Raw genomic sequence first — 14,169 nt, 5'->3', positions numbered from 1 at the left:
AACTAATATTTAATGGACATCAACTAGGTACAAGTCACTGTTCTCAGCTGGAGATATAGTGGTAAACATGACGCCATATTGCCTTCATATTCTGGGGGATTCATTGCTGGGGAAACATGGGGAGGACAGACCTTATAAAGTAAAAAATATATATATAAATTAGATAAGTTCAGTTGCTAATAAGTACCATGAGGTGCTTTTCTAAAACAGAGTGACTGATAAGAGAGTGATGGATTGGGTGATGAAGAAATGCTGCTTGAAGAGCTAACACCTACTTTTGCTTGTGAGTTATTTGGGAATAGACGGAAGATGTCCTTATGTAGTATTAGATGTTTGGAATATATGTATGCTTTCTTCCAGTATTCTAGAATAGAAGTCAGCAAACGTTTCCTATAGAGGGCCAGATGGACTATAGATAGAGGGCTTTGTAGGCAGCACAGTCTCTATCACAACTACCGACCTCTACCATTATAGCAGGTACAGACCATACATAAGCAAATCACATGGCTGTGCAGGGGAGGAAAAAGTTTTCCTCAGCTTTCTTACGGTCACTGGCTGGGTTTGAAAATTAAACTGACAAAGATAGAGTAACAGGATAAAAGCATACAAATTTATTTAATATAAGTTCTACATATTAGACACAAGAGACTTCATAAGGAAATGAAGATCCAAAGAAACAGAAAATATCTTTATGCTAGGTTTAATGAAGAATGGACAGTTGTGGAGAAATATGATAGGTCAAGGAGTATGAGGCTAAGTGTAACAAACTAGGGGGAACTTAGCAAGGCTTATTTGCTAGGATTCTTCTCAGCATCATTTTGACTTCAGAGATAAGGGTGCACCTTTCCTCCTGGTATAGGGCGGGCACCTCTGATGTGAGGGTTTCATGACCTGTTTCAGGGGAGAAGGGCAGGGGGAATTTCAGAGCGATTTTCCTGTTTCTGCTCTTTTCTCAAGCTCCTTCAGCTTATATGCCAAGGTGCCATATTTTGGGGTAGCATTCCCGAACCCCATCGCCAGTATTCCAATGGAACTTTATTTATGGACACTGAAATTTGAATTTCACATAATTTTTGTTTGTCAGAAATCATATTCTACTTTTGATGTTTTTCAGAGATTTGAAAATGTAAAAACCATTCTTAGCTGTGGACCTTACTGAAACAGGCATCAGGCTGGACATGTCTCCTGGGCTATAGTTGCCAACCCTATTGTGCAGCACCCAGGTGCCCACAGTGGCTTTATCACTTCTCTGCAAGGTGGTCATTTGGCATGAGGACCTGCACATAGACCTAGCATGGTGCTTTTTTCAGAGACCATGGGAGAAAAGTTAAACAGCCCATTCTCTTTAACTTAAGAAGTTAGAGGGACCATTCCTGCTGGACAGATAGGCTTGGTGTCTGCCTTACAGAAGGAATTTCTCTTTGAAATAGCTTTAACTCAGTTTCACATTCTGTGGACTTTGTGCTTATTCAGGAGCACAGATGGAGCTCAAAACTTGCCTCTCACTCCTAGGGCTGCCAGTTGCAGAATTTGGACCAATAGTGCACTTATGCTTAGTGGTCTTTTTTTGGCACAGCCTGCTTCAATGGAGAGTGCCCACTGAAGAGTGAAAAGTGCTAAGATGTTAAGTAAAAACCAGGCCATGCCTTGCTTAAATAAACTGGGTATGTCTAACTTGGAGAAGAAAAGAACTAGAGGAGGCAGGATAGCGATCTTCAAATATGTTAAGTCTGCACGTAAAAAAGAAAAAAATAATAGGCTGTCCAGTTCAACACGTGGACATGCTTGGGAATAAGTTAAAAGGAAATGGATTTTGGCTGTCAGTCTGTCAGTCAAAAACCCTGAATTGTCATCCATAATGACAACTGAGGAAGTGCTCTTCTTTTCTCTATTCACTAAAGAGACTTGCCCAGATTTCTGTAGTCCTTTCACATTAAGTGCTCTCTCTATATTTTTAAAATGCAAAACAGGTTGGTAACTTGAGCTGTCCAGCAGAGGGACGGCTGCCTTGAATGGTGGTGGATATCCCACCCCTGAAAGTATTCAAAAGCAAGCTAGGTCACCATTGTCACAGATGCTGGAAGACATTTTTATTTATTCAATCAGAAAAGATTTATTCATTTATTGACCAAATATTTACTGACTTCCCTGTGAGGTGCCTTCCAGCCATATAATCACATTATGTTTCTTAATCAGTTAGAACTTGATATAAATCTGTGACGTAAGAGTCAAAGTTTTAAAGACCTATTTTGGCCGTGCTTTGTTAGTCTTGCCAGTGCCTACTGCTAAAGCAAAATTCCTCTTGCTCCACAACTGATGCTTTTGAATTAAAATTAAATCCAACTTTGGTAACCTGGTTAGTCATTTCTTTTCCAATTGACAATCTTCTTATGCAGAATAGCCCTTTGTGCTTCTACCTTGTACCTTTTCCATTTGAACTACTCACTTTGATTTGCAAATCCAAAGGGCTTAAAGGTCATGTAAGACCTTTGCAAACATGATTCCTAGATTCAGTTTTATTGAATAGTAGTCTTGCTAGACACAATACTAGAAAAGGGTTTCATGGTCAAAAATACTTAGAAACACTATGTGTATACTAAAATACCTTCATAGAGAGTCACAGAGCTCATGAATAAAGGCTGTGAAAAATCCTGCAGGAAACAAAAGTGTTTACTATTGTTGGAGCCAGCACTTCCAGGACATATGTGCTACCCATTAACATCCCACGAAACACACTTTGGAAAATCTTGCCTTCTAAAAAGCATGAGGAAGAATCCTAGTAGATACAGGTCCGTACAGCCAGAACTGTTTCAAAGAGGTTTGCCTATCTATGTTTACTAATATGTAAATAACACAAAATAATTTTTCAACATACAGAATTGCCTGTGTATGCCATGTACTGATGATCGGTTTTCGAGGAACTAGAATCAATTGCTCAGCTATTAGTCTTTATTGAATGTAGCTATTTTCTCGATTATTCATAAAATGCTTTTTTTCTCCTTTATTCATTAAATGCTTTTTTTCTCCTTTATTCATTAAGGGTAAGCCTCTTTAAGATTTAGTTTCTTCATTTGCCAACCCCAGTTCTAGATGATAGAAGAGAGAGAGCTATAGAAAAGACAGCCCACAAGGCACCCTGAAACCGAGAAAGCATGGCTCTAAGGAAGTCAAGAGAGAAGAGAGTTTTCAAGGAGTAGGTGAAAAGAAAGGAAGCAGTGGATATGAGGAGGATGAGGTTTGCAGGGGAAAATGACATTTGAATACTATGACTAGGAGGTAAATGTCATTCCAAAATAAACCAATTACTAGATGGACCAAAACCCAACGAAACTACTCAAGAGATTTCTTTCTTTCTCCCTTCCTCCCTTCCTTCTTTCTTTAGTATTCAAACATTAGTTAAGCATGTAGCAGTGTTCCAGGTGCTGTGGGAAGATACCTAAAGACAAGATGCACATTCATAGAAAGTCCACTAAGGAAACAGTACTAGAGAGGTAATGAGGTCATATATGTGAAATTGTAGAAAGCTACGTGAAATTGAGGTATTTTGTATGAAGACAATCAATTACCACATACCAAATACCTGGTTTAGATTGAGTACTTTGCATTCAGAGGTTATTAACAATAAAATGTCAAAGCAGCCTTTGAGAAATTTGAGGTTATAGTTTAATGCAAACAGCACAGGCAAATTCTTACTGCCTCTGTGATCTTGGGGCAAGTTACTTAATTTTTCTCAATTTTCACTTTTTCATCTGTAAAGCTGGGATAACCGGCACCCATTCTGTAGAGTGTTAGGAGGATGAAATTACACTTAATGCAGCTCATGTGATGTTCAGCATAGTGTAATTTGTGATTAGTAACTTTGTTTTTACAGAGTTGGTATAAATCTCAATTCACGAACTCAGATATACAAGGAATATCTAAGTCGCTTACTGTCTTCAAATCAATTTTAAGAGGATTCTGAGTGCCTCCTGCCTGGCTGGTAGGACATTTAACCGTAGCTATTCCTAGAGCTCCCACCCTTACCCCGGGGTCGTGCAGAAGTTCCTGTGAGACTGTTTTGATCATCAGTTATCTGGTCGCCCTAGTTACTGCAGAAATACCCTTATCCCTGTCCAAACGCTCCTGCCAAGCACAGCAGCCAGGAGTGGCTTGTAACCTTTGAGACTGAGAACCTGTGTCAAGGATCCAGCTTCCCTCCGTGCCTCACCCTGACAAGCCTCCCTGAGCTCTGCCTTCCAGCAAAGCCCTTGCAACCCACAGATGTCTCTCTCCAGTCCCAGAGGTCTCCTCTCTCTGAGCCCTCATGACCCTTGCCTCTGTCCACCTGCCAGACACATATGATTCCACTTTGGTATCATAGTACCAATATTGGTACCAATATATAGTACCAGTATTTTTTGGCCTTAAAAAATGGCTATTTCATTTAGTTCAAACTAATAACTATTCAATGGCTTTAGCTTTTTTTTTTTCTTTCTTTTTTTTTTTTAAGTCTGGGTGGGCAACTGACTTCAGTCTATTTGTTGCTTTTCAAATAGCAAAAATCCCTGAGGCAGGTAAACAGACTACTTTTTTTGAGGCAAGGGAAAATAGAAATAAAAAATATACATTGAAGTATTTTGACACATTTATATGGTAATAACAACAATGTTAATGCTAATAAAACTCATTATTTTTATTATAATATTCCTCATACCATCCCCCTTTCTCCAGCTGTATTGTCAGTGCATGATTCATGGGGCCTTAGATTATTCAGGCTGTGTTGATTGTCTAGCTTTATCTCTCCCTCCTGCATACCATTCACACTTCAGCCATGCCACCCTACCAGCAGCAACCTGTCTTCTCACCATTGTACCAACTCTTCTGTCTTCCTGGAAAGCACCTTTCCCACCTCAACCTTGTCGTGCCAGTAAATTTCTACTCCTCCTTAAAGACTTCGCTGAGACATGGTCTTCTCTCAGAGAGAAGATGTCTTCTCTGCGTTCCTATCCCCAAATTTAAAACATCATCCTCTATATTTTCATAGTACCTTATACTTAAGGCACTTAGACTTAAGGTGATCGAATAATTCGTCATTTAAACTGGGACCCAGTTTAAGAGTGAAAGAGGATGCTGCTACTAATTACACCAGAACAACAGACATAAACCAGGACTGCCTGAGGCAAACCAGGATGTACTGTAACCCTACTTATCTTTACATTGCTGTAATGATTGTTTACATATCTATCATTCCCCCCCCCACAAACACACACACACACACACACACACACACACACACACACACACACAGAGGCAGTGAATCCCTGGAAGGTGTAGGCCTTAGCATCTAATATGGCTGCTGACATAGTAATTGATTAAATCTTGGGAATTTTATTGGAGCAGAACATTCTAGACTAATAAAGTGGTTGAGACAAACAAAAGGCGATAGGAGGGAACATGTGCAAGGAAAGCAAGTACACCAGTTTGGGAGGAGCAGATGACTGCGGATTGAAACATAATTTGGGAAAAGATTGTGGAAACTCTTGATTTTCAGGTTCAGGAATTTCTAACGAAGTGTGGGAGCAGGGGAAGGTTTAAACATGGGGCGATGACATGAAGGATAACTGATAGTTGAATGTAAGCTGAATTAGAGGGAGGGAAATGCAGAGAGGACTGAGGAGACTATTTGGATAAAAAAGATGAAATTACGAATGCCTGGACTAGGACTCTTTGTCATTTAACCTTTTGTGCTTGATGAAAACTTAGGACCCTTTAGATTGCAAGTGACAGAAACCCAAATTAACCTGGTTTAACCAAAAAGGGAAAGTTATCAGCTCAGCTAACATAAGTATACAGGCATTACTGGATCCAGGTTCTCACACAGTGTCATCCCATCAGGACTGTTCTCTCCATCTCTTGGTTCTACTTACTTTATCGACTTCCTTCTCAATGGAGTTCTCCCCAGAATGGACATCAGTAGCTTCCAGCCTACTTTCTACCAGCTTAGCAACCCAGTACAAAGAGAACATCACTTTACCAATAGTTCCAGCAAAAATCCTGAGGAAGGCTGTCTAGATCATGAAAATCAAATCATAGAAATAAAATTATCAAGAAGAACCATAGAAGCGATGAGCTTCCAAATGAGCAAGAAAAGGAAATGTACTCGTTCCAAAATGATCTAGGTTATATTTTTTCAATATATTTAAAATATAAGAAACTTTATGAGAGTATCTTTAATTCAATCAATATTTTTACATATTATGATACTGGACATATCATGCTAATTATCTAGACAAAATAGAAATTATTTCACCTTTTCAGTCCTACCTGTAGATGCAACAGTATAGGAACTGATCTTTGAAGAAGTCATAATGGAGCCAGAGGAGGACAGAAAAGAGTGATTAAAATGGCTCTGTCTTTGTGAGAATTCCTATTTGGTTTTGTTGAGAAACCAGCTGATAAACCTCTTCATTCTGAAATGGCAGGGTCTATGGGTTTGAGAAACACATAAATTTATTTGTAGAATTGATAGCATAATACTATAGAACACTATAAATGTGAATTTCCTATGAAATTTATGTTCTGAATAAAGGGTATAATAATGTTCAGAACACAAATCCCAGAGATACAAAGATTCATCTAGTTTTAAGATTTTCAATAACAAGAGGGTGCATATAGAATAACTCTATTTGGTGTTCAAGTTATACATACATATACTTAACATATACATATATGTATACATATAAAAATATATATATGTGTATATTTGTATATAATATGAATGAAATACTGCACCAAATATAGTAGCTATCATTGATTGGTAGGATTTGGTACAATTTTAGTTTTCTTAGTTTCTTAGTCTGAATTTTTTACAGTTTCTAGAATGAATGCGTGTTACTTTCAAATGAGAAAAGAAATCAAAAAAGTAAGAATTCTGAACTAAAGGGAAACTAGCACTGCCCTTTGAAGTGATGTCATGTTGTCCTTCTCACAACTTTTTCCCCCACAAATATCCAGGATTATCTCAGAAATTATATTGAGTTTGATGAACCATTGACCTGAAAGACTGTGGCGTTTCTCTTATTATGTAAATATTAATCAAATACATTTTTATGATATTATGCTAGAGTAAGTGATGAGAATGTAATCATAATCATTGATACCTACCTTACTAAAGCATTTTTATTCCTTTTAAGAACGCACCTTTCAAGAACAAGGTTCTGATATAGAAAGTAATGTGAACCAAGGATCCAACTTGATCGAAGCTATCTTTAAAGTATTGTACCACTGCAATTTTTCTCCACAAACATTTGGAAATGTTTTTGTGAGCTACATGGAAGAAGAACATTTATGGGACTTTTTATATAACATTCCAGGTATGAGAAATTTTCTATTTGTAAAAGAAGTGTTTTATAGATACTTAAATATATCTTTAAAGATGTTTTAAAAATTTTATTGATGTCAGTTTTGCTGAATCTGTTATTTGTAAAGGATTATCTTACATTTTTTCAGTATAAAGTCTTCTTTTGGGAATCATTAACCATTAGTTCCTGTCAAAATTTAACATACTTGGGACAAGGGTGAGGGGAAAGTTGAGGGGGGAAATTATGTAATGCAGATTTTTTTTTATTATTAGGTAGTGTTCTCTCATAAAAATTTAATATTTACCACAGATTATGTTTTGCTATTGAGCATATAAGAAATTAGTAAGATGTGAAAAATACTTTGTGATTCTTGGGTGCTTTTATTAATAAACAAACTGATGGACAAAACTGCTGGCCAATTTTCTTCAAATGTAAAAGACATTTATTATTATGGTCATATAGTGCATCTCTCTCTACAAGGCAATTATGTCCTATCATTGTTCTGGGGACAGTAAGTGTTTTCCCCAGCCGTATTGTTCTTTTGCCTGCAGCTGGAGTGGATATTAAAGACAGAACGGGTTGCATATCCGAATAGGAAGTGTTCATGGGTTACCCCACCTACAGGACCAGGTGTAAACATTCTCACATTGTTTTGGTTTTTTTTTTAATTTTTTAAAAATTTATTTAATTAATTGATTTATTTTTGGCTGTCTTGGGTCTACGTTGCTGCGCGCGGGCTTTTTCTAGTTGCCGCGAGCGGGGGCTACTCTCCGTTGCGGTGCGCGGGCTACTCATTGCAGTGGCTTCTCTTGTTGCGGAGCACCGGCTCTAGGCGCGTGGCCTTCAGTAGTTGCGGCACGCGGGCTCAGTAGTTGTGGCTCACGGGCTCTAGAGCACAGGCTCAGTAGTTGTGGCACACGAGCTTAGTTGCTCTGCGGCATGTGGGATCTTCCCGGACCAGGGATCGAACCCGTGTCCCGTGCATTGGCAGGCGGATTCTCAACCACTGCGCCACCGGGGAAGCCCTCTCACATTGTTTTATCCTTAATATTCTGCCTTTAAATCTCTATACTTAATGTCTTGGGGAAATGAAGGATGAGGACTTAGTGGTTATTCTGTTAGTCCATTAACTATTTAAATCATTTACATTTGGCTTTCAACCTATATGCTTTCTTATACACTTTTTTGGGACAGACCAACCTTTCCTTAAAATATTTACTAGAATCCATATAAAAAAATCTAACTGGCTCATATCATTGTTTCCTTCTGCCTGTACTTTTTAACTATCCTCCAGACATGAATACCTTTTAAACTATTTTTAAGTCATTATGTTACATCTTCTCTTGGTCATTATCCCTGCAAAGTAGCAATAGATAACTTTATGTAATGATTTCAAAACCCTGAATCTATCACTTAAAGACTCTGTAATAATTATGTCCTTTTAAAGTCTTATTTTCTAGTTTTCATGTATTCTCTCACTGTTTCTTTTCAACCCCCAAAATGGTCAGTCTTCTAAGTTTAAAAGACTGCATTATTTCTGATGAAGACTTTATTGAACTGAAAGAAAAACAGCCTTGAAAGCCCCCTCCACCCCCTGCTGGTTTTAGTTGTTTCTGGTCAGGGTAAGAGCTGAATTCTCTCACAAGATATAAAGAATTGGTGACCCACATGCTTCAACCATTATTTATCTTTCAGTTCTTAAGTTTTTGAACCATCTGTCACTCAGCACAAAACTGTACTGAAAATGACTTAGAAGAGATCAGTGGGTTTCAGGTGGTGGCCTGAGAAAGCAAAACTGCTACTTGCTTCTAATCAGTCTTCTCTCCCATCTACACATTGAGCAAACCCACCTCCCCATGGTGGAGACTTGTCTAAGTCTCCTGGAACAGGAACAAGTAGTACACATATTCATATGTTCGAGGGGCTCAAAGGGGCAGAACTTCAAACTGGTGAAACATCCCTGGCCTTTGTACAAGTTGTTTCTCCATCAACATTATATATTCTCTGGAACCTAAGACCTTGCAGTGGTTGTGAGGGACAGTGCCTTTGTGTTTTCTCCCCTATTTAAGTCTTTGCAAAAGTTTCCCTTTTCTTCTGTTACCAATCACAGGTATCTTAAAAATGCTATTAAGATAATAAAATATACTAATTCATAACAAAATTAAGCCCTTTATGGTGGTTTCTGTTTGACTTGAAAATATGACAGGTTTAAAGGAAATACAGCTGAGACACATCATAATCCCACAATATTTGCATTTTACCACTAACAGATCTGTGTGTCAGTAAATATAATTACCCAGATCGACTGGAGTACATTATTTAAAAACTGGTGTATTTTCTTCCTCCTGAAACACCTTTCTTCTTCCTGTCTATGGTTTCTGTATAGTTTATCCATAATATATCACAGTCTTATGATTTTAGGGTATAAAGGTGAGGATGAAGTAGACAGTATCCTCATCTTATTGCTAAGTAAACCAGGGTCAGAAATGTTAAGAGACTTGCCTAAGATTATCCACTGATTAAATTGCAGATTCAGAACAAAAAAACAGAATTTCTGATCACAGGCCATGTTATTTCTCTTTATTTTTTTCTATTAGACTAAACTTTTTGAAACATTTGCTTTGTGAACATTTGAATTCCGTAATGAAACACGTAATTTGATTTAATAATTAGAAATCCAACACATAACTCCTTAGAATGAACATAAGCTAGGGGGGAAAACAAGAGTGGAAATATCCATTTAAAAAAGATTACAAAAGATAGAAATACAAAAAACAATTAAATTGGGGACCTCATATGGGCATTTCAAAGGCCAATACACTATAAGTAATAGATTTGGTAGCAATCATTTCAGGCCTGTACTCTCAGAGTAGGTCAGCAATCTTTAGTTGGGCAAATGAAACTATCAAAGCGTAAGTTACTTTGACTGTACTTCAGTCACACTATTCCTTAACTCCCTTTTTCTTTTAAAAGAAATAAATGTCTTTAACACATACTGTGAGTTAAACTTTATAAGAAACTACTAAACTGATTTTCAAAGTAATCCTGTCTTTTTACATTCCCACCAGTAATGTAAGAGAGTTTGGGTTGCTCTGTACCTCATCAACACTTGGAATTGTCCTTTTGCTTTTATTCAGTCTAAGGAGTATGTGCTATTATCTCACTGTGACTTTAATTTACAATTCTTTGGTGATTAATGACATCAAACACCTCTTCGTGTTCTTAACAGTCATTTGAAAAAAATTCTTTTGTAAAATATCTGTTCAAAACTTTTCTTCATTTATCAATTGGATTATTTGTCTTACTGAGTTGTAAAGAGTCCTTTATATATTCTTGATACAAGTTATTTGTCAAGATAATGTATTAAAAATTTTTTCTCCACAGTCTGTTGCTTACTTTTTCATTCCCTTAACAAGGTCTTTTGATAGGGAGAAGCTTGCAATTTTGATGAGTCCAACTTAACAGTTTTCTTTATAGTATTGCTTTTTTATGTCCTAAGAACTATTTGCTTATCTAAAGAGTGCCAAGATTTCTCCTATGTTTTCTTCTGGGAATTTTATAGTTCTAGTTTTTAATATTTAATTCTATGATTAATTTCAAGTTGTTGCTTTTTTGTGTGGTGTAAGTGTTGAAATTCATATTTTTTCATACAAACATGCAATTTTTCCCAGCATCCTTTTTAGAAATCGCTGTTCTTTCCCAGTTGAATTACTTCAGTGTTTTTGTCAGAAATCAAATGAACAATTGACATGAACAATCAAATGAACAAATGCATATCTAATTGTGGATCCTCTATTCTAACACTTGGAACTACATGACTATATTATTTGCTTTCTGCTTGTCCCACCTTTATTCCTTTTAACGTTTATTTTGGTCTTCTTTAGATTAACTGAGTATTTTTCAGTATTACATTTTATCTTTGCTAATGGCCTATTAGATATAACTCTATTTATTTTAGTAGTTGTTCCAAGGTTTACATCTTATGATGAGTATCTTTAACTCATCACAGTTTACTTTTTTACTATTATACCACTTTTACATCTAATCTAAGAACCTTACACAAGTATATTTCTATTTACTCTCTCCTGTTCTTTATGCTAGTGTTGTCGTGTAATTTCTACTAATGTTATAAACCCCACAATCTATTGGGTTTTTTTTTGTTTTGTTTTAGTCAGTTACAGTTTAAAGAAGCTAAAAATGAGAAGAAAGTCTTTCATATTTGTCCATCTATCTACTATTTCTGGTACTCTTCTTTTACTTGTATAGATCTAGGTTTCTGACGGATATCATTTTCTTTCTACCTGAAGTATCAATACTTCCTTTAACATTTCATGTACTACAAATTTTCTGCCATCAATTTATTTTATTTGCATGAAAAAAGGGCTTTGTCTTCATATCTGATATATTCTTCATCAGACAGAATTTTGGGTTCAGAGATTTTTTTTGTTGTCTTTCGTTTTCCTTTTTCACTCAGCACTTTGAAGACATTATTCTATTTTGTGGCTTAAATTGTTTCTGATGATAAATCAGTATAGGTTTTAAAGTGTATGTTTCCTTTTATATAATGTGTCTTCTTTTTGTTGTTCATTTTAAGATTTTTCTCTTTATCACTACTTTGCAGCAATTTTATTATGATGTGCTTTGTTTTGGTTTCCTTTGTATTTATTCTTCTTGGGGTTTGTTGAGCTTTTGTATCTGATGATGTTTAGTTTTTTATCATATCTGTAAATTTTTCAGCCATTCTCTCTTGGGATATTTTATCTTTTGTCCCCGCTACCACCACTTTTTTTCTGGGATTCTTATTATTAGACCTCTTGGTATTATCCCACATATCACTGAAGCTGTATTCTTTGATTTTGTTCTTGTTTGGTTTTTATTTTTTTGCCTTCTTTCTCTCTGTGGTTTGGTTTGGACACTTTATATTGTACCTTCAAATTCAAGGATCTTTTCTTCTGCAGTGTATAACTGCTATTAAGACTATCCAGTGAATTTTTTTATTCCAGATATTTTTAATTTCTAGCAATTCCATTTAGTTCCTTTTTATATTTTGTATATCTCTCCTCATTTTAAAATCCTTGCACATATGTATGAAGTCTGTTTTAATTTAAACCCTTGTTTGCTCATTCCATCATTTCTATCATTTTTTTTTTCATTTCTATCATTTTTGCGTGTATTTCTATTGGGTGATTTTTCTCCTGATTATGGATCACAGCTTTTTTCTTTTTGTTTTTTTTATGTTATGGAAAAAATGCCAGATGTTATGAATGTTACATTGTTAAGTGTCTAGATTTTATTTTTGTCCTTTACAGATTTTGTTCTCACTAACAGTTGTGTACTTACAGATTTTCTAATGTTGAAACGGCCTTGCATATCTTGGATAAATCCCACTTGGTCATGGTGTATAATTCTTTTCATGCATCATTAAGTTCAATTGGCTAATATTTTGTTTAGGATTTTTATATCTATGTTCATGAGATATATTGATCTGTAGCTTTCTTTTTTGGTAATGTCTTTGTCTCATTGGTATTCAGGTAACGCTGGCTTCAAAATGAGTTAGGAAGTAGTCCCTCTGTTTCTATGTTCTGAAAGAGATTGAAAGGAATTGGTATAATTTCTTTTTTTAAATGTTTGGTAAAATTTCACCAGTGAACCCACCTGGGCCTGGTGCTTTCTGTTTTGGAAGATTATTAGTTATTGATTAAATTTCTTTTATGGATATAGGCCTATTCAGATTGTATATTTCTTTTTTTGTGTGAATTTTGGCAGATTGGGTCTTTCAGGGAATTAGTTCATTTCATTTAGATTATCAAATTTTGGGAGCATAGAGTAGTTCATAGTATTCCTTTACTATCCTTTTAATGTCCATGGGATCTGTAGTGATGTTCCTTCTTTTATTTCTGATATTAATAGTTTGCATGCTCTCTCTTTATTTCTTAGTTAGCCTGACTAGAGGCTTATTGATTTTATTGATCTTTTCAAAGAACCAGCTTTTAGTTTTGATTTTCTCTATTGATTTCCTGTTTTCAGGTTCATGATTTCTGCTCTAATTCTTATTATTTCTTTTCTTCTGCTTAGCTTGGGTTTAATTTGCTCTTCTTTTTCTAGTTTCCTAAGGGGAAAACTTTGATTCTTGATTTTAATCTTTCTTCTTTTCTAGTATATGCATTCTGTGCTCTAAATTTCCCTCTAAGCATTTTTGCTACATCTGACAAATTTTACATTGTGTTTTTATCTTCATTTTGTTCAAAGTATTTTACAGTTTCTCTTGAGGTTTCTACTTTTATCCATGTATTATCTAAAAGTATGTTGTTCAATATCCACCTGTTTCAGAATTTTCCAGTTACCTTTTTGTTATTGATTTGTAGTGTAATTCCATTGTGGTCTGAGAGCAAACATGGTATACTCTATATTTTTAAAAAATTTGTTAAGGTACGTTTTATGGCCCAGAATGTGGTCTATGTTAGTGAATGTTCTATACAAGCTTGAGAAGACTGTGTATTCTGCTGTTGTTGGATGTAGTCCATAGATGTCAATTATACCCAACTGATTGATGGTGGTATTGAGTTCAGTTATGTCCATAATGATTTTCTACTTTCTGGATCTGTACATCTCTGATAGAGGGTGCTAAAGTCTCCAACAATGATAGCAGGTTCATCTAGTTTTCCTTGTAATTCTATCAATTTTTGCTTCACATAGTTTGACACTCTGTTGTCAGGTGCATACACATTAAGGATTGGTATGACTTCTTGGAGAACTGACACCTTTATCATTATGTAATGCCCTCCCTTATCTCTAATAACTTTCCTTATTTTGAAGTCTGCTTTGCCCG

The 14,169-nt window shown here is 35.8% G+C and overlaps 1 protein-coding gene across 1 annotated transcript in view; it reads left to right on the top strand.

Annotated features, from left to right (window-relative positions):
* KIAA0825 (KIAA0825 ortholog) overlaps positions 1-14,169 on the top strand; it is a 407,465-nt gene that overhangs the window by 175,626 nt on the left and 217,670 nt on the right. Inside the window, exon 15 of the mRNA XM_065874850.1 lies at positions 7,173-7,352. Within this exon, the coding sequence (XP_065730922.1) occupies positions 7,173-7,352 (180 nt within the window). The remainder of the gene's footprint in view (positions 1-7,172; positions 7,353-14,169) is intronic.

Source organism: Phocoena phocoena, chromosome 3, assembly GCF_963924675.1.
Source record: "Phocoena phocoena chromosome 3, mPhoPho1.1, whole genome shotgun sequence".
Taxonomy (NCBI): Eukaryota; Metazoa; Chordata; class Mammalia; order Artiodactyla; family Phocoenidae; genus Phocoena; species Phocoena phocoena.
The sequence above is the reverse complement of the archived record's forward strand: the minus strand, read 5'-3'. Positions and strand labels throughout refer to the sequence as shown.